This window comes from Calypte anna, chromosome 2, assembly GCF_003957555.1.
Source record: "Calypte anna isolate BGI_N300 chromosome 2, bCalAnn1_v1.p, whole genome shotgun sequence".
In the NCBI taxonomy this organism is placed as follows: Eukaryota; Metazoa; Chordata; class Aves; order Apodiformes; family Trochilidae; genus Calypte; species Calypte anna.
The window spans coordinates 35869792-35891985 of NC_044245.1; the positions used below are offsets into that span (position 1 = coordinate 35869792).

A 22194-nucleotide genomic window follows, 5' to 3' on the forward strand; every position below is an offset into this window, starting at 1 on the left:
TATTTTTGTACTGCGTTTGGAAAAAGGAACCATCAGCAACACAAAGTAGTGTCACTAAACATTATGTTGATGTAGCAAATGTATGCCCCATCTTTTTAAATCCTTCTGGTTCTCTTGAAGGCTCCCTACCTAATGAGAAAATGGCTGACAGTCTAAGTTTACTGTCTAAATCTGTAAAACCACACCTGACAACAGCATGGCTGAACAATGAAATCCCCTTTTCTGCAAATATTTGTTTTTAAACTATAGGCTTCACAAGCATGAAAGGGATGCAGAGATTCCAGGTTGAAAGCTCATTTTGAATAGCCACATACAGATTTTCTTATCATATCTGTTTAGAATAAAGACACTTGGCAAGTTCACTGCACAGTCCACATATTGTCTGTGATTCTGCATTTCTTGTTGCATTATCAGCTCCATAATAGCCTCCTATTCATAGCAAGCATGATAGTACTACTTACAAATAGAGAAGCTCAAGGATATGGAACCCATGCTGAACAGAATCATATACTTTTGTCAGCTTCAGTAATTGCTCACAGGGAGATTCTGTACATTTCTCCCACAGGATGGCACAGAGCAAATCAAACACTTCCTACAAGCTCAGGATAGTATTCCACCCACATCAATATACATGGGGAACAATGCACAGCAATTTAGTAACAAGGATATCCCTCTTGGATAAGGATTTTAAAACAAGTGATTTAATAATTCGAGTGTTAGGAATTTCTCTTAAGTCTTCTATGCCAGGGGCTGGATATGTTGGGGACAAGCAGTTTTACCTATGTTATCAGGGCACTCCAGTTTATAGCAGACCTAAAGGTCTCAAGATTTACGTTTCCTGATGATCTGGAAAAAAAAAACCACCTACAAAACTTAGGGATTAGGACTGAATATTTCATTAATAGGTTTGCTATACGAGTTATTATATGAGGTACTGAAAGAATGCCATGGCAACCCAGTTAAAGCAACTGCTGCCAATATAAAAACAAATAACAGAAACAATTTGCAACCACCAGGCATAGCAAAAATGCTCTTGGAGAAAGGACAACATTCTCTATGTGCAATGAACTGATCTCCCAATGGTCAGAGGCATTTAGCTAGTTCTGCAGCAAACTAAGCCAAAGACTGCTACTTAGTCCTACTGATGGGAAAACACATAGCCTTTGAAACAATAGCTGGCTTAATTTTGCTCAGAGCTATCTAAAACTTTTCTTAAGCCAAGCAAAAGCTGTCTTAGCCAATAAAATAAATTCATGTCTGTCTGTCTATTGTTATTTTTAAAAGAAAAATGTTAGAGGCATTGGGTCTCATAATGTGTACTAGAAACAAGATCACTGTCTTTTTCTACCTCCTCTTAAAATTCAAGCAAATCTTCACAGTCATCAGACATAGCACCCGGGATCTTCAAGACAGGACCATGATCTTGTGGTTTGAGAGGAATGCTACATACTGTATGCCAGGAGTTGGAACTGGAAAAGGTTGTTCAAGGCTACAGTCTTCCAAATGTCTTCTCCTTTATTAATATTTAGTACTACATGTTTCACCACAAATACTGTACCTCCTCATTCTAGTTTATTCACTGCTGAAAACAGATGTTTAAAATTAAGATATGCTTTTAGTTTGCCTCTGGTATTTTCTGTAGGTCTCACATGATGCTTCCTGAGAAGATAGCAAAAGTTATCAGGAGTTTACTTCGTATTTTAAACCAATTAAGCTTAGCGAATGCTGTCAAGAAGGGGTTTAGTCCATTATAAATGATTTTAAACTTGTGTGACTTTGCCATTTTTACATTTCTACTATTAAGTTATTAAAAAAAAAAAAAAAGAAAGATAATTCTACTAGTCAAATAGTGAAGAAGAAACTTCTCTGTCCAGTTCCTCCAAGACTGTTTCACTACTTGCAGACTTCCATACCACATAGCCTTTCTGACTTGGATGCTCTACCATTTAAACCTTTTCTTCCCATGCGTTTTCAAGCTTTTCCAGTTTACACTCATCAATTCTGAATTTTAGATAGCTCATGCTTCTAGAAATACAAGAAAATATAAATAAATACAAACACAGCTTCTAGAAAGTCAAATTGCCGTCTGCATTCAGGCTTACAAATTACGAAGTATTTTCACTATCAATTACAAAAAACAGACAACTGGGGGTCAAAGACCAGAGGGATCCTTTGAAAAATGTTAATCTGAAACCAGAGTTGTCCTTTAAACGATGTTGTCCACAGTGTTTATATTGATACTTTCCAATGAAAATCCTGACCTGAATTTTACCGTTTGCAAACTTCAGAAAAACCTACTAGACTCAAGTTGTTAGATCCAAGAGAAGAGATGAGAGGCCAAAAACAAACCCCAAAAGCTGAAACACAGCCCATTCAATAAGACCACTGACTTGACACTTCAAGCTCTTCCTGCATTTGTGGTAGAGCATAACCAGGCATTGAACAGGGAAAAGAAAGCAAGCCTTGCAGTTTTACAGTATGCTCATTGGTAGTAGCCTTTGCAAAAGGGAACTGAAAGCTGCAAAGAGGACTACTGCTATGATGAATAAAATAGAATTTAGGCCCTTAAGACAGTCCTGCCAAGACATACTAAGCTACAGAGAGCTGCAAGGGTGAATGCTGCTGGACACAAGATACTAAAGTGACTGCAGTACAAAAGCCATGTAACATAGCTGACTCCTCCCAACATTGCTCTGAAGTCTGAAAATATATCCTAAATGTATTGATGTAATTGAAGATTTCTTCCTTAAAAAATGTTTTAAGCCTGGGATAAACTGCTATGGAGCTGCCAGCTATGCTCACTCAACCCAAATACTTCATACACATTGTCAAAAAAAAAACATCTGTAGAAACTCTGTTCTAAGCACTTGCTCTAGAGAAGAAGCATTTTAAAAATGCAGACCACATCTTGTGTATGAATCTGTTCAGAGAAACTCCTGCACTAATGGGTGAACATAAGCAAGGGTAAAAGAAAGATTTATAGAGATGGATGGTTGAGCATTGTATTTAACAACCATTTTAGCAGGATGAACACAATTCAGTGTTCTTCACAGAATATGACAAAACAGTCACTTATTTGTGATCAGCTAGCACTAATGTATTCCATCTCTGTCCTAAGCAAAGAAAGCACAAAACCAAAAAGTTCAGGTCAACAGAAATATTTTAAAAATTAGTAATTCAGTCTCAAACTTGCAGATTTCTATTTAATTTGAAGGGAACAATTTATCTTTACAGAAACCAAGGCATTTATTTAACATCACATTGTTTCACCAAGCCATCTGTTGCATAGCCAAAATTACAATTTGAACAATTTGCTCATATTTTATTTTAGCAAAGTATAAACCATTATCATATTTATTGTTACTTAAAAAAAAAAAAAGAAAGAAAAAGATTTTTTCTCCTACCAGACAGAAGTGGAATCATTACAAGCATCAACTACATGCTTCATAACATCTATTTTTATCTTGGTCAAGAGAATGACTCTGAAAGCTGCTGGGGGGCAAAGGATTATAAAAGCATAACTAGGCTCCTGGGAGAGTCCTGAAAACAGTTTTGCAATGTTCATGGAAGATATGTATCAACACCACTCTGACAAGGCTTAGTCAAAAGAACACAAGTTGAAAGAAGCTTAACCAGGAACAGATGTTTCCCTTCACACCAGGCTGTTTAAAATACGGTATATGCTATTTTTTACCATCTCTTGTTATATATACACTTACAAAATGTTAATAAAATGCACTTTAATAAATATTATCACAGCAGATCACAAACAGTGGAACCACTGATGCTGAGTTTCAACTTCTGCTTCATGACCGAATTTACTTCTAAGATCCAAATACTTAAAAATCAAATAGGGGCTGTGTTTGCACAAAAACATTCAGAAAACAAAGCAGTCAGCTAAGTGTTCAGCAATGGTTTTCATTACAATGTGGTAAAGAAATAACTGTTGTATTGTTCTTTTACAAATACCCTAGAGAGTGAAGGTTTTGGGGTGGGATTTTTTGGGTTTGTTTTAAGGATGGAAACGAGACAAGGCTTTCAGACAAGGCTGAGATCACATCTAGGTAAGTAATCCTAGGTAATAAACAGTACTCTTGAGGGGTCATTTTCTAGCCACAGAAGTAAATTTGAACTGGTTATTCATTTGAAGAACAATCCTCTGAGCAATATTAAAGACTCAATTTTCCCCCTCTTCTATCTTTTACTGCCACCTGCTCTGACTTTATACTCTGCAGGAAATTTCTGAACAGGCCAGCTAAAATATATCTAAAGTAAAGAATAATCCTTAGGATTACAATATCCATCTAATGAACCCTGGCATTAGCAACAGCAGAGCAATCAGGGACTTTGCAGAAGAGTTCCTACAGCAACACAGTCAAGAAATCCACCAACAGCCCCATGCTCTTCACAACACGAAAGCTGCAACTCTTTTTTCCTTCTATTAAAAGACATCTCAATGCAAAGATTCAGAGAGGAAAAATAAGAAACGGCAAACAAAAAGACCCAAGAATGTGAGAAATATTGTAACAGCTATATAAAACTGAGTGTTTTTCTCAGCAATTACAAATAAAAGTACAAAAAAAATCAAGATTAGTAATTTTCACATTCTTTTTTTTCAAGGAAATTACAGACACTTGTCTTCCTATTTGCTTGTCATACTGTTATGAATACACCAATAACTGTATACATAAAAAGTACCTATTATTATAGACAAATTTGTCCTATGACACATTTCTCATCTTCCACATCTTGCCTTTTCACAGTTAGATGCTGAAGAGAGTTTTAAAATTCAGAAGCTGAGAGTTCAAAACCACTTATTATCACTTTCACACACTATATGGATATGCAAAGTGCCTTGTTTTGATCGTATAAAACAAATTGCTCATTTTGATGTGAGTAAATATGTATGAAATAAGAGAAGAAGCAAGCCTGGGCTCAATCACTCCCTTGACCAGTAACATTTACAAGAAGAATTTTGAAAGCTCTTGGAAACTCATATATGCATTCAGTTTTTATTTTATAGAAGAAACAGAAGCCCTCCTAAATACTCCAGCCCTGCTTCTATCTAGCAGCTTAAAATAAGCTGATGAATTGCCCTGTCTTTTAGCAGCAACACTTATACAAAAATTATTCACCAATTAGAGCCGGAAGACAGATGTCTCTCAAGAAAATGATTGGCATGAACTAAGACAGCAGTTATCTCAATAACCCCAAAACAGCTACAGATGAATGGAGAAAAAAAAAAACCAACACAAAAACAAGAGAGCAGGAAAATAAGTATCTCAGTAGTTTGATAAAAACATCCATATGGAAAAACATGCAGTGAGACTGAGCTCTGGTTGGTTGGGATGAGTACCAACCTGAACCAACCACTCAGCCAGCCTCCTGCCAGCCTGCAAAGGCAGATTAAGATCAGAAGGACTGAACCCTTGCTCACCTTTCAGGAGTACAGTGAGTAAGATGCCTTCCAACACCTAACATTCTGTAATTCTGTGTGATACAGTTTAAACTTGTTGATAGTAATGCATTTTAATTTCCAGTGCATAAGCTAACTTACTTGAAACGTGCTAATTCCTCATACCCACCCTATTCCTGATGACATTTTCTTTTTTAAAAGACATTTAGAAGAATTCCAGGAAATAACATAAAACTGGCAAGAAGGCTCAAATAAAGTAGATCCTTTCAGCAATACAGGACCTGAATTCCTCATGTAAGTGTTAGTTTTGTACAACCTTTCTTTCAAAAGAGTCCAGTTTCCTACATAACTTGCCTTTGTACCAGGTCGAACTGGTGATTACTGTTTCAGATGCCAGCTCTAGAACGAGTGCATGGGTGGCAGCAACCTCACAATGTGTCTCACTGGCTTGTTTCTCCCCTGGGTCCCACTCACTGAAGTCTGAGAGTTTCCTTTAGCCAAGCAATGCTCTTACTAGAAAACAGATGTCAAAAAAACTGAAGAGGCAATGTCACTACATCTACAGGAGTCAAGATTATTTCCAGGGTACTTTGGGTTACAGAAGTTGTTCAAAGGACCACTTAGGGGCATAACACGTTATTAGCAGCTTTTGAACTTAGGGTGGTGACAGCATTTATGTGCTGACTGAACTTCACCAAGACTATGAACCAAGGGAACAGCAATGAGCAGATGAAACAAACACTGCTTCATACAGTAGATTTCATAACAAAATAAGCATTACATAAGGTGTTTCAAGATGGCAATCATGTTCCAAGCTAAACAGGGTCAGTTCTGAAAATGGGAAACCAATTACTTACTGTACAGCCTTAGGTTTGTTGGAAGAAATGAGCTTCATTCCTGAGTTAAGAAAGGACAGGGCAGAAGGAAGAGGCCCTTGTCAAGTCAAAAAAACTCAAAAGAACTATGGTTGGATTTGGATTTCAGTTAAGCTTCCCTAGGGAAGAATAATGAGTCCACAGGAACAAGAAACATGAACTCTGCAATAGGGTCAAATTGAAGTTAACACACAGGAACTTCCTTCTGACAGAGCATTATTAAGCAGGCAACCAAGGATACAAAGATGTGCTTCCTAAATTTTAAAAAGTGAGGACTAGAAATAAATTGTACAGAAACTATCCCACACTTCCTAACCTTCCATCAGCACTGCAAAGATATGAATATAGGGGCAAAACCTTCTGCCTGTTACAGTTCCTGGTGAGGCCACACCTCGAGTACTGTGTCCAGTTCTGGGCCCCCCAGTTCAGGAAGGATATCAAGGTCCTGGAGCAGGTCCAAAGGAGGGCAACCAGGCTGGTGAAGGGACTCGAGCACAGATCCTATGAGGAGAGGCTGAGGGAGCTGGGGCTTTTCAGCCTAAAGAAGAGGCAGCTCAGGGGAGTCCTCATCGCTCTCTACAACTCCCTTAAAGGAGGGCGTAGCCAGGTGGGGGTTGGTCTCTTTTGCCAGACAACTTTCAACAAGACAAGAGGGCATGGTCTTAAGTTGTGCCAGGGGAAATTTAGGTTAGATATTAGAAAGAATTTCTTTACGGAGAGAGTGATCCGGCATTGGAATGGGCTGCCCAGGGAAGTAGTGGATTCTCCATCCCTGGAGATATTTAAAAAGAGACTGGATGTGGCACTCAGTGCCATGGTCTAGCAACCGCAACGGTGGTTCAAGGGTTGGACTCGATGATCTCTGAGGTCCCTTCCAACCCAGCCAATTCTATGATTCTATGATTCTTCTAGAGCACGTAACTCAGATTGATGTGGAAAACAAAGGTCATGAGAAACATATTTGGCATTCATATAAGACTGTATATCCAAAATAACATTTTTCTGGGGATGTCAGCCTAACTTCTTGCTCCCTTACTTGTCTCATAGACTCAGAAGAACACTCAGATGAAAAAAAAAAGATACCAGGATACACAGAAATAAAGAGCAACTAGGGAAGAAATTAAAGGCTGCCCTATTTTACATGAGACACAAGTCAAAGCATTACAAAATACAGTATTTTAGAAGTAACACCTCCAACTTGCAACAACTTCAGAATGATCTGAGCCATAGTGATCAGAATTTAGCTCATTAAAAAGCAGATGAGCAAATCTTTAATCTGTTCTGCCTGAGAGCTAAAGACAAGAGTGCAGTGAAGTACAAACACAACAGTTAAGTAACTTCTTTTATTTCCCAGGAACTAAATTACAAATATGCTATGGGACTGTTTGAGCTCTTTAGGACATGTTCAGCTGTGCTAGACCCACACTGATATGAAAGAACAAACAGAACGTGGTGATGTCAGCATGATTTTGAGGTACAGGAAGAGTGTATCCCGTGCAAAACTATGTCCCCAACACTAAACTGCCTCCTGCCTTCAATGGCTTTTACCATGGTAAGAAACCACAGGGGTGGCAAAAATATACAGAAGAGAGCAGAGAACTGGGACAGTCTTGAAGTGTAGGAGGATCTCAGCAACAGAACAGCAGTTTGACCTGAAAGACTTCCTTGGCATTTCTTAAACATTTTATAGTCAAGACTGAACTAAGGCACTTCATTTCAGTGAGGAAGAAACATTCTCCAGGTGAAATAACTACCTTGTTTCTGCTTCATTACTCTTAAACATTTCTACAGAGTTACAGAAGATGAAAAAAAAGCACTACCTATGCTGTAATGCCACTACAGAACTGTTTTATGTTAGCCAGAAGCAAGCAGTTAATATTCAGTGTGACATACATTTTCAATGCAACAAAAAGTCAATTGAGAAGTTATTAAAATTGCATCCTTGTTCAAACTCCATGTAAGCAACACTGGCTTCGCAGTGCATAATAAAATTATCAAATTCATTTTTAGTAAATTCACAGTCAGAGAAAATTTTTACTTACTACTTTGTTGTGAAAATATGGCTACTCTCTTTGTTTGGGTTTTTAAAAATATATTGATTTGCAATGAAGTAAGATGCTAAACCTGTGCTAAAAGCCTCTGTTACAAAGAGAAGAATTACAGGGTTAGTTCCTTCTTGAAAGCAAGCAACTGTACTCTCTAACAGCTTTTTGCTACTACTTTCTTTGAAGAATATCCTTTATTTTTCATTTATTTTGTTTGTAAACATCTGGCTTATATGCCCTTAAAAGCAATGGACATTTTTGTTGCTCATACAAATTAGTTAATATGACAGTTAATTCCTACTCCCAAACAAGTCCTGCTTCCTGAGTTAGATTTACATAAAATCTTTGAGACTTCCACAATGTGTTTGATCAGATAGAGACAGTGACACAGCAAACACTTCACAGCAGCAGCTTCAAAGAACTTCAAATTCCTCTACATCAAATAGAATCTGAGGATGAGCAACACACTCAGACTACAGAGAAACAGTAAATATACATTTTAGCTATTAAAATTTAAATCATTGTATTTCAAAAAGGCATCTTCATAACCCCATAATCAAATGGCTTCTACCAACAGAAACCTTTCCATGTCTAGAAAAGCATTCTAAACAGTCTCAGAATTGGATATTTATGGAAATAAGCTGACTTCTGGATTGTCATTTTGTTTTCATGTTAGCCATATCCTTTCTGAAGTTACAAATGCAAAGAAATTTTCTGCTGTAATGATGTAAAATTTTGCTACCAGTCCTGACAGATAAGCCTATATTTCTACTCTGACTCAAAGAACTGAGGAACAAAATCAAACACACTGAAACTGATACACAGGATCTATACCAGTTTTGCCTAAGTACGAATATACTGAGATAATCAAAGATAGTGTCAGAATGAAAGTACAGTAGCACAATAAACCCTGAAATCAAATCCAAATTCAAGCTTTCTAATAGTAGTAAGCATTGGGAAAACTTTGGTTTGTTCTCATACCAAAATCTATGTATCTTTAAGGTTGGTGATTATATCAGATCATAGCTGCATTATTTTAACCCAGTTTTCACAATTCATAGTGAAAAGAAAGGCTGAACATCAGTGCAGCCTCTCAAGCTGATTCCTCATCAAGTTCATACAGCCTATGCTGAAATTCTTTCTACAAAATTTTCTGAACTAGAATCAGTGCAAGATGGATCACAGCTAGGGGAGCGTGCCTACTCACACTATTCCTACACCATGTGGATACGTAAATATAATTTAAATGTGCTACTTTTTATAACACACAATAGGACACAACAGATGCTGCAAAATTTGAAACATGCACAATGCATCTGCCTTCACTAAAATGGACATAACCTGCTAATTTCCAATCTGGCAGACTATTACAGCACCAAAAATAATTTTAAGAAGGCAGCTAATAACAAATTGCAGGGTTCATTTCAAATTCCCTAATATATATAAAAAGGTTATTGAAAGCAACACCAATCTGGATGGCAATAGTATTCAAGCTACCAGTACCATCTCTAACAACTAACACCATGTGATACTGGAAACAAAACTTAAATAATTTGGGGGATTCCAGGAGTTAGTAGGACTTTTAGCTGCAGTACTATCCAACAGGATATTTTGACAGTAAAATGGAAATTACATATATTGTTTTGACTTAAAATATTTACACCATTGTAGGACTGTCTTCTACACTGTTAACTTAGTTAATATAATTTGTGAGAGGCCACTCTCCCATGACACTACAAATTATTTTTTCATAATAATAATAGGATCAAACTTGTTTCTCTCAGTAACAGCCCTTCAGATACTTAAAACTGCAAACCACCAAACTCTAGTGCAGTGTTTCAACTGCAGAAAATGTACACAGATTTCTACTGTCAAACTGACAGAACTAGAAGCAGTAATTATACTGAAAATGAAAGCATACTGGTTTCATTTGGGTTTTTTACTCACTTTCTTAATAAAATCAGGTATCTCCTTTTTGTCTGAAAGTTGGCTTAAAGAGGAGCAGCACTCTATCTCCAAGACATATCCTTCACTATGGCCATCACCTTTTGGAGACCTAAAGAGACAGATAGAAAAAAAGAATCAGTTGAATCAGCTCCTCTTCTTAAAACTGGATACCCACAAATCCCCTCTATAAGTATTTTCCATGGAAAGGTAACCTTCAGACCAAACTTCAGTCTCAGCACATTCACTACCTTCAGCTCAACACAGTTCTGACAAGCAGCAGCTACAACATCTCACCTGCTTGCAAAGGAAGGAAACATCACCAAAGGTGGTGAAATGCCTCAAGGGACTTCTTAATCTGTCTAAGAAACATTCTGTCAGCTTGGCATCTATGGCCAAAGCTCAAGGAGATGCACAGGTGATGCAACTCAGAACAGGCAGAAAAGCATCTTTCAGTACAATGGGATAACACGTCTGGGTCCCAAAAGACAGCTTGACATAGGGCTTTGTTTCACAGACAGTAACTAAAGGAATCCCTTCCCTTATCTACCACCATTCTGTGTCAGCATTTAAAAACCAAGGGCTAATCAAAGCAGTCTATCCTTCAGTCTCACCTTATGTTTTGTTGTTGAAAAATGTAAAGCTACGCCTGAAATACCTTTTCTTTCAGAAGACACTAACTCCTAAAATAATTCAAAGCATATGGCATTTGCAATACACACTGGTGAACAAATCATTGCTGTGAAAACACACTACTGATCGAAATATGCCAAGGGAAGGTTTGGAAGTTATCCTGAATCATCTTGAATAGTCCATAGGTGTGCACTGAAAAACTGTGCTACCAAAGGCAATTTTCATCTCCTCTGGACTTCCATGCAAGGAAACTGATACACCTGACCAACACAGGAAATCTGGAATATCATTTGTTTTAGCAAATTTATTAGCTCTTTAGGAGAACTGATAAAGGAACATACAAAAGTAAAAGCTATCCTATAATTCTTTGAATTAACAAAGCAGCTATCTTAACATCCCACAGGGAGCATCAAAAGACCTAGACTGAAGTAAAGAACTAACACTGGCCAGCAGTCACTTGATGCACTGGGTACCTACAGGATAAGAATAAAGGTGCAGAAGTTAGAACTGAACCAGCAAAACAACAACATGGGCTTTGCAGGCTTGCCATGCTTGCAAAAACAAGTCTGTGTAAAAGCCTTGTTCTTGGACTGAGATTATGTGAAACACTTCATCTACAGATAACATCAAGGGGCTTTCCCAAGATGCTAACACTACTTGGAGCCACACTGCTACAGACTGGCAGTGTGTTTCCTAGGCAATACTGAAGAAATTTTCTGAAGCATCACATGACATTACATTTTGTACTTGATCCTACCCCTTTCATATAGGCTATTCCCTCATTTCACTTCTCTCATCTCTCTTACACGTGGGACAGGTGGTACCAGACTGGTTTGGGGACAGTGGAGCCCTTTCCCTTCCTGCTTTTCCCCTCCTTCCTAGGTTCTTATAACTTGTGGTCCTATTCTGTTCTTGCCTCCAAACAAAAATTTTAACAAAACACTGGTGTCCATAGAAACTCTCCAAACATCTAAATAGGATCTACAGAAACATTCAGAAATTAATTTAATCAGCAAAGAATAACTTTGTAAAGGAAAAAAAAATCCTGTCAGTGACAACACATGAACTGCAGACAACAATTTTTGCTCTTGTAGAGAAAGTCCTAGTTAAGATCACCTGTGCTGTGCAGATATTCTACCACCACTGAACTCAAAAACATAAAAATAAACTTGGGAAAGTCTCCCTGCTAGAGTATATATTGTTATACCTACATTTTTTTCTAAAATCTTAATATGAACAGTAACCCTTAATATGAAATGTAACCCTGATGTTATCTAGCCATATTCCCAAGAGAGTTAAGTGTGAGCTAAGGCTCTTCAACACTCTAGCAATCAATAAACCATCAAGATACAGCAATGCTAAGTCCATACAACACCAAATAGAGCAAAACAATTCTCCAGTGCTTTGGTTGTTGTACAATAACAAACCAGAAGTGGGTGAGTAGGAAAAGGCAGCAAGGAACCAAGCCCTTTTTAGACAGCCAATGCCATTTCTGGAGGGAGGACAACACCAAGCCTCTACAAATGTGAGGACAAAACACTTCCCTTGCCAGGGCAACCCCACTGTGCTCACCACAGCCCTTTTCCAGCCTGGCTGAGGAAGTCATACTCCCAGCCTGGGGACTCTGAAATAAAACCACTCACATTCAAAGTTAAGATACTAAATCTCAAAAATTAAGTACGTGCCATACTATTCATGTTTATTTACATGCAGACAACACCAAGATGTGTGTAGGGTAGGGATGCCATCCAGAGGGACCTGGACAAGCTTGAGATGTGGGCCCATATGAACCTCATGAGATTCAACAAGGGCAAGTGAAAAGTCCTGAACTTGCAACCCCCCAGTATCAGCCCAGGCTGGGGGATACTGAGAGTAGCCCTGCAGAGAAGGACTTGGGGGTAGCAGTCCATGGAAAGCTGAACACGAGCCAGTGACAGGATATGGGGTAATGGTTGGAAACTGAAAGAGGGTAGATCTAGACTGGATACAAGGAACAAATTTTTTATCATGAGGGTGGTAAAACCCTGGCATATATTGCCCAGAGAGTTGGTAGATGTCCCATCCCTGGAAACATTCAAAGTCAGGTTGGATGAGGCTCTAAGTGAGCTGATCAAGTTGAAGATGTCCCTGCTTGTTGCAGGGGTTGGACTAGATGACCTTAAAAGGTCCCCTCTGACACAAACCATATTTTGATTCTATGATTTAACATCAGGCCCAGGAGCAGGAAAAACAGGAGAAACCCAGAAACAATCCTTCCTGTACACACTCTTTTACTGAAGCTTTTTCTTCTCACAGTGTTCAGGTCTTCACACAAGCCATGGCACTGCTGTAAAGACTTCAGGTGACAAACATGAAGCCTTGCTAGCTACAAAAGAACAAGACAGCCTTCATTTTCATGTTTAGATCCAGTGATTATCTGTAAAAACAAACTTTTTTCAACCTACATTGATGAGGCTTATACACAGGTATGGGAATAATGGAAGAAATGGAATATTGAAATAATGAAATAAAGCTCTCCTAATCCCTCTCCCCCCCTTCAAAAGCTCCCTGGACTGATTTGGTGCAGTGTTTGGAGGACCTACTTCCAAATTATTTGAAATAAGGATTATTTCAGTAAAATTACAATCATTTTTTACTGCAACTGCTTAAAATTATGTTTATTTTTCCTTCTTTAACAAGCACCTACTTTGAAATACACTTAATGCTTGTAAATATTTAAGCAAACAGAAGACTGAACTCTTCCTCTGAGAGTCTCAAAGTTACCTCTGCACTAAAGCTCATGAAAGAAATTGCATTAAATACCACTGCATTCTGTTAAGAACATTATTATACAGAATACATATAACAGATCCTTCTAAATGCCATGAAATTTAAAGTGAAAATCTTCCAATAAGTGCATTACCAAAAAGTATTTTTCCATGCTTTCAAGTAAAATCTGTCCATATATGTTAAAGACAAGCCTTTGTCTATACTGGTAGTTTTCACCTTTTTAGGAAAGAAACAAGAACCTATTAGTCTGTCAAAAAAACCCAACCAATCAGAACAAAAGCCTACTGGGAGTATTTTAAAATGAAAGCAATTGTTTTACGTAAAGTTAATTACCACTTTCCCATCACGAAGTATGTCTCAATAGAAAGCAAAAGAGAAAGAGAAATGCTGAGACCAGTTAAGTAAAAAAAATGTTTGAAAGATCTTTCTTCTGGATGTACAATCAGCAATTTCTTACTCTTCCTCCTTGTAGGTTGAAAATCTGAATTTTCCTCCCTTCATTATCCACAATTCAAAGAGTGTTTACTACCTTTGTTCCTCTAACAAAAATCCTTAGATTAAATAAAACTGGCCCATCCCTGAACGTCGTACACCTGGATAGCTTCATGGAAACTAAATCAAACTGAAGCAGCTGGTACACCCCAACTAATTATAAAGCCCTGTACTCACTATAATGTATTTTGTGGTACTGAGAAGGAAACAAAAGGGACAATGTGAACAACACCAGCACTTTGCCTGCAATGGAGAAGGGTGGAGTCCTGCTCACCACCCCAGGAGAGGATCACCACAGTTAGCCATGGAGACTGACAGAAAATTTCACTGTGTCCTATACACTTTGGGGTTTTATTTGTTTTTCTTCCTTTGTTACAGTTTTTTGTTTAGCAATTTTACCAAAGAAGGATTTTTCTTACTCTGTAGGTACTCTCAGTGACTACCATGGACAACCTTAAGCAGGTGGTGACAAAGAGCTAAGAGGGAATTCCATTCTGCCTGCCATGGTGCAGACTGACAGCATTTGCAGGCACATCAGGGCCAGGATAAGCAGGTACCCTCAAGTGTTACTGATACAGAAAAGGTTGAGGACTACAGTACTAAAAGAAGTGGCATCCTGAAGAAGATCTCTGGTGCTGCTAAAGAAAAAAATACATAAAATAAGTAAGATTTACACTTATAATTGCAAGTTCACTGGCCAAAAATATTTTACGATGGTTGTTTCAGTAGGCTGTCATTTCCTGTACAGCTGTTTGCAGTTAAAGGCCATTTCATGGCAGATAAACCATTACCAGCTGTAGAGTACCAGTAACTTCCACTGTAAATATTAAAGTTGACAACTCAGTGTCTGTTACAAACTGGGTTTCCAATCTTTTGCTGATACAAGAAGGAAATAAGGAAGCCAACATTTGGTCCCAATCTTCCTGAGGTCCTCTATGCCCATGAATTTGGAAAGCTGTAAGCTGCATCTAAAAATGACTGTTTGATTAAGATAAGGCTGAGAATATGAGTGCAGTTTTGATATTTTGCACTACACAGGAACTGGTTTACAGTCCAAAATGTAACTGTAGATTTATGACAAACTGATCTACGTTACAAAAAATTAAAACCACAGCCAGGTGATTCACATGAGCAGTCTGTATCTGTGTAATTCCAGCTTAAAAATCTAGCAAAAACAGAGTTTCTGAAAACCAACTAGGTAGCAAGTAAAAATTCACTGGCTTTATGATGACCACCCAACATGCACACAATTTTTTATAAAAAGAAAAGCATGCTTATTGTATAATAACAACCTCAACTGTAACCCATGTGACACTGTTTTAACTTTAACTAATGATTTTCTTTACTAGCAATTTTCATTTATAGGAAACTTCATTGCTGGAATATATATTATTTGCTAGTAAAATTTATAAATGTTTTTTAATGACAGCATACAGAATTTCTTGAGAGAATTTCAGGCACGTATGGATACATGGGCATCTTTAAAGTGCAATGTTTATAATTTTGAGAACACAGATGAAAGAACATTTATTTTGGGTCAATGTTAGAAGTTGTTGCAAGGAAATAAGTATTTCTTTGAACCTGAACAAATAACGAGCTTTTAAAGCTCAAGCCATTGTCCCTTGAGCTAAAGGAAGGTATCTGTTGACCCTTGGGTACAGTATAAATATTATTTTTTCAGCAAGCTGAAATCAGCCTGCTGAGAGCAACAACACACACTGCCTTTGCACACAAAACATGTTTGGTCCCAATGCTCATGAAGGCAAGATCAGACATTTGCCATCTTCAAGCCTAAATCCTACATGAAAACCAGATACACACTCACATATATATACATGCCCACACATACATTTACATTTAAATTAAAAATGTATTGTAACAATGCCAAGTATCCACTTCACCTATCCAAGCAAGCACAGAAGAAATCAATGACATTTTTTGTCAGACTATATTTTTGAAACGCCTTTAACTGGAATTGCTGTATTTCTGCAGAAATCTTTTGTAGCACATTTCAAGGCCTATGAAGGAGAAGGGACCTGGGAACAGTTGGCATGGATGTAGCAAGGGTAAATCATACTTGACCAACCCAATTGCATTTTAATGTTAAAATGAGCAGATCTGTGAACGAGCAGAGGAAGGGCCGCAGCCGTCATCGATGGCAATTCTAGCAAGAAGCTCAGCGCTGCCTCCCACGCTGTTCTTGTATGGAAGTCAGGGTACTACAGTCTGGAAAACCCAATCAGTGAAAAACAGTTCCATGGTTAATGGTGACACCCTGTCTGGAGGCCAGTGACAAGTGGAGTCCCCACTTCTGGGTCTGCGACCTTGGGCCCTGTCATCTTTAACATCTTCATGAATGACACGGTGACATCGGAGTCAGGGATGCAGGGATGTGCCTGAGTGTGGGCTCCACATAGATGTGGCATGAAAAGTTTTCTCATGGAAAATGAAGAAATACTAAGAAAAAAAAAATAAGAGAAGCTTGCCAGGCAGAGGCACTACTCACTGCTCGAGGCTCTATCCACTGAATGCTACACAAAGTCAGAGCAAGAACTCCTTGGTTCAAGTGCCTATCAAAAAAGACTGAAAGGAAGATTTCTGGCACGATAAAATGTCTGAAACAGCTAAGATTCAGAAATTTTATGAATTGTCAAGTTATTTTTCCTTGTTCTTTGGAAGGCAAACGTGTAAATCCAAATGCCAGAGGAGCAAACCTGAAGCAAAGACTTCACAAGGCATAATACTTCCAGAGAGAGGCTGCTGCTTCTTCCCAACATAATTATGTCTTTATTTTATTATCTTTCCATAGCTCAACAGTTGCCTAGTAGAATAGTTCTCCTTTCTTTTGTGGGAAGGGCTGCTAACTACAATTAAAAGGGGAGTATAGCACAACCGGAAAAAGACAAGAGTGAAACAGTTGGTCTTTCAGGTGTGCAAAATCAGGATTTCCCCTGACCTAGCTGCCCAAAACCTTCAGTCAACACAATTAATCAAATATTAATACTGACAACTGGAAATACAAAAATAAACAACATGACTACTCTCTTTTTAAAGTCATTTCACATCACATGTCTAAGCCATTTCAAACTTTAGCATTTACATCATACTACCCTATGTTTACAATAAATTCAGACTTTTCATAAATCCATTTTCTACATTTTCTGCAAATCCAGACTTTAGATAACACAGAGAACAAAAAAATACAGCTGCAACTCAGAAGACACCATTAACCAAAATCACTTGAAATTAACATTTCATAGCTGGGAAAAAAAAAAAGAAAAAGAAAGAAACTGTAAAAATCCTGGTTTACTATTAAACTCTTGAACTCACTCTTCCTCTGTAGATAAATAAAATTATTTTTGGCCAACTGATGAAAGTTTGCATTTCATCAGGATTCATAAATATAAGGAAATTATAGAAATTGAATCAGAATCATCTCATCAAGTGAATAACTGGAACACCTGACACCTCATTACAAATAGGGAAAACAGCTGGAAAAGTTGTTTGAGGTAAACACAGAATTCTACTTTTAAGAAAAATTCTTAAATTATACTACTTAAGTCTACTTCTGCATGGCAATTTTTCCCTGCTGATTACTTTATTGATTAGAGGCAAAATCTGTAAAAGGGTATGTCCTAAGACACAGATGGAACTATGGAGCAAAAGTGCACTCTGGAATTCAATTTATATCCCTTCAACTACTGTGCTGAAGCAAGGCATCTGTAAACACATCAAACCCACTGTATGCAGGTGATTTATGAGCCTGTACCATGTATCCTTTCCTAATGGAAGAAAACAGAAGTTGCTTTCTGGTGCACAGTGTTTGGAAAAGGGAAATTAAATATTTTGACAATGAACTTTGAAACTTTACAACACCAGGCAGAGATGTCACACTACAGGGAGCTGGGACTAAATTAAATAAATCAGCTTTGTGCTATGGTTTTGTTACAGTTTTGTTCAGAACCCGACTTCATGATTTCTCTGCAGGAAACAGGTGGCAGCAGCCACAAGCTGTCCAAAATACCAACATGCACAAGAAACCTAAACAGAGACAATAATATTTTAAAACATAAAATATAGAAATAAAAGGACTAAGACAGAAAGGTTCTTATACACATGAAGAACAAACAATCTCTGTTTCTCGAGGGAACATAACCCCTTCAGTGAAGCCAGACCTTCCCCTACCCTTTCCTCCAAAGAGATACACTGTCACAAATTTGTGCTTTCCAGGGTACCACCATATATCCCATTTCCTGAGATGCTTGTTTTTGAGTGTAAATCAGTGTGAACCAATTTTTCTCAAGTGTGAATCAGTGTGAACCAGCAGGCCAAGGGCTCTATTTCACACCTGGAGCCTTCCCTACATACAGCAAAAAACCCTGTAAAAATCTGGGCTTGAAGATTTTTCTTTGCATATTTTTTTACAAGATGCCTTCTCCAAGAAACCCAAGTATCTCCGAACAGTCAGCCAAACAATCAATTGGTTTTAATAAAGCCGTTCATTGAAACTTGAGAGAGTATTCACAAGAGGACTGCAGTCCTCTTTATCATCTTTATTCCTTTATCCAACTCTATCCTACCTGACTTCCAAACTACTTCAAATCAGCTGGTTAATGGACACAGTGCAATTAGGTGCTACATAAATATTTAAACTGATTATATCAAATGTAACGAGCAATAGCAGAGTCCTTCAACTTCTTAGTAGACTATCTTCATGCCCAGTGTCTCTAAGAATCCAATTTGTTTACTTCATTTACTTCAATTGAACATGATATTCTTTGCAATGCAAATGATCATATTATTATTTTTTAAAAATAAATCTGTCCCTTACCTTCATATTCTCCCTAGCATTTCTGAGGGACAAACCCTGCTTTCCAACATTTATGGCTTCCAAATACATTAGGAATACATTTTCTTAAATGTCCTACAGCCAGAATGACACCTACTGCCTTATTTACCAGAACTGAATACCTAAGATAGTGAAGTCACAGAGATACCAGTACAGATTAACCACAAAACTATCCTAGCAACTTTAAGTCACCTTGAACATACAATGACACAAAAAAATCATGCTAAGTTTTTAAAAACTCGTTGACAATGGCAAAATAGGATAAATCTGATACTTTTCCCATGAGTTTTAACTCATAACATGTCTAAGCACTGCTTTTCCATTTTACTGTTGAACACAACAAGGCACTGCCAATCTCAACAACAGCAGCAGCCTGTAGTTCCTGATGCACATCACCTGCTCTGCTACTAGAGCCTCTTACCTCTGCAGAGGCAATTCTGTAAGACAAAGCCCCCAAAATGTGAGCCAACAGTATTCATTTTTAATCATAAAACAGGCATATAAAAGATGCAACACTGATTAAAGCCAAATTCAAGTATTAGTTCTATCTCCATGTACAGAGAAATTACATTACTGTATTGAAAAGGCAATAATACAACAATTTCTCTCAATTCAGGCAACAAAAACAGCCAGGTGAAAAACTGCATCTAGTATCTGCCAGACAACTGACAGATGAAGCGATGAAACAGCTGCAGCAAGAAAGGAGCTGTAGCCTCAGGTGTTCTGCAGAAAGTGGCTGGGAAGCTGGAGTGTGGTGGGCCCCACACCAAGGTACAAAGCTCTTTGTGACACCATGGGGCCCCCATGAATGGCTGGCCCCACCATTAGAGAAAAGAGCAGGACACCACCCCGTACTTCATAGCATAAATGGTGTTACTAATGATCTGCAGCCGGACTACTAAAACTGCAGCCGGACTAATCACACTTCTAAAATGTTGCAATAGAAATAAAAGCCCATCTGATAAACAGCTCATCTGACAAACAAATATCCTAAGTGTAACTTAACTTATACCCAGGAGTTCAACGATTTCATACAGAAACAGACCATAGATGCCAGAGACCTCAGTGAAAAAAGTATAATCTATTCTTTATCACCAGTGTAATGAAAAACATTAATTAAAAAACATTAACAGTGTGTCTTTTTTTTTTTCCCTACTGTTTCATATTTTTTTCTCCCCAGCTATTCCTGGAATGGGATAAACTCGTAGTCCAAATACAGATGGTCTCTACACAGGCCACAGCCATCTGACATCTGTGCAAGACTCATCTCCATTGCACTCTACAATGCAGATATTCGTGGCACCCACGCACTATGGAAGAAGCTTCTTCCATAGTCTCCACCAAACTCAGGAACATTTAAACTCCATGAAATACCAAAATGATGTCATTTCCCTTTCTGGTACTTGTCTCTTTTCCAGCCATACCAAGTCTCTTCCGCTTCTCTAGGCAGTCACAAATGACAGATAAGGGAATGAAAAGAAATGGAGTGTGAATGTGAAATATAGGAAATATAAGGAAATATAATTGGTTCAAGACTTTCTACTGTCTTTAATTTTCTATAGTCATTTACAGCTGCCTAAATTGTGTGAAACACTGGCACCCAAGTGAGTCAGTAGGCAATTACGATTGTGTGCTCTTTCACAGTCCTTCTGCACAGATGTAGACTACTGGATATGGTATAAGGAAGCACAGGACACACTGAGTGCTCTAAACTGAAGTCCCTGTTGCTCTTGCTGAGAAGGATGCTGCTTTTCCCTGATGTGTCTTCACAGCTCAGTCATGGATATGCTGAGCAAAAGCAAAAGATGCAAGCAAAAACTCTTGCAGTGTGAATCCAGAAGTGCTTAAGTGCTTACTTAACATTGCAAACTCATTCCTGTAAACACTTTCATTATTTGCAGCGGGACATTGTGTAGGCAGGGAAAGCAAGGCCCCAAAACCAGGCAAGCTCAGCACTGTATCACTCAAGAAGTCCATTTTTCAGCCAAACTTTTTATGCTTTGACCTTAATACTGGAAACCCTTTAAAGAGTAGTATCAGGCAAGCCATCATTAAGTTCTGTATTAATAAAAATAAAAGCAAGTCAAGGTAAATTGAGAGTTGATTTAGAACCCAATGCTCTTATATATTTGCAAAACTTTTTTGTTAAGCCAAAGACCGAAGTTTGGCACATTCTGTGACTGCTATCATTGATTACCAGACTGTAGGAAACTGAAAGTGGTGGCTTTATTTGAGTTTTAAAAAGGTGTCTAAAACAATTACATCCCTTCCTACAAGCATCAGCATCAAGAGAGAGACTAGAGTTAACAAATGGGGGTTTAATTATCCCCCAGCCTTCAGTATGAGTAACTGAAGGAAGGGGTGGATTGGGGAACACATCTAACACAGGAAAACTAAAGAAGGGCTGCAACAATACAGCTAGCTGCAGAGTTGTGGGTGGCCAGATGATGTTAACTTATGTTTTAAATCCTTAAATAAAAACAGTAAGTATTTTTTATAAATATTCACATTTTAATTTTCTTCTGGACTATTAAGAAACAAAATCTGTTTTTTTTAAAAAGCACAGATTAAAATATAGCATTCCTGTTTGTTTACTCATCTTCAGACTTTGATTATGTATAATATTTTTAATACCCTTTAAGAGACTGAGCAAAGCTGAAGAGTAATTTTTAATGAAGAAGTCTGTGCTGACTGAAAAATTAAAAGAACTTGTATTGTTTAGAGGAAAGAAGGACCTAACGTCTACATATAAATTTAATTAGTATGCATTAGTACTGCAGTTCTCAAATTAACTGTAACTGTATAAACATAAAATATGTCTTTTTTAAGCAAGTATTTCTGCTGTCTTCATTTAATCTAATAAATTAGTAAGGGGCAGCAACAGGACCATCCTCACAAATTGCCAGTCATAGGGCTTGTTTGTTTGCCTCTCATGACAACACTTTCCAAAATGTAGAGCATATTTCAACTTGTTATTCTCCAAATCATCTACCAAACTGCAGATGAATTGTAAACATGAAGAACATGTTAAGCCTATTCAGGCCCACCAGAAAAAAAAAAAAAAACACACAAAAAAAAATAATCAAGACTTGCACAGTAAACTCTGCTATAATTTCCTGATGTAGGTCAAAACTCAGCAGGAAATCACATTGTCTATTTTTATCCCAGTTC

At 37.8% G+C, this 22194-nt stretch overlaps 1 protein-coding gene across 2 annotated transcripts in view; it reads right to left on the bottom strand.

Moving 5' to 3' along the window:
* Nucleotides 1–22194, bottom strand: part of RFTN1 (raftlin, lipid raft linker 1) — a 98035-nt gene that overhangs the window by 32966 nt on the left and 42875 nt on the right. For both annotated transcript variants that reach the window (XM_030446392.1, XM_030446393.1), the window contains one exon: nucleotides 10284–10392. In XM_030446392.1, coding sequence (XP_030302252.1) covers nucleotides 10284–10392 — 109 coding nt within the window. The remainder of the gene's footprint in view (nucleotides 1–10283; nucleotides 10393–22194) is intronic.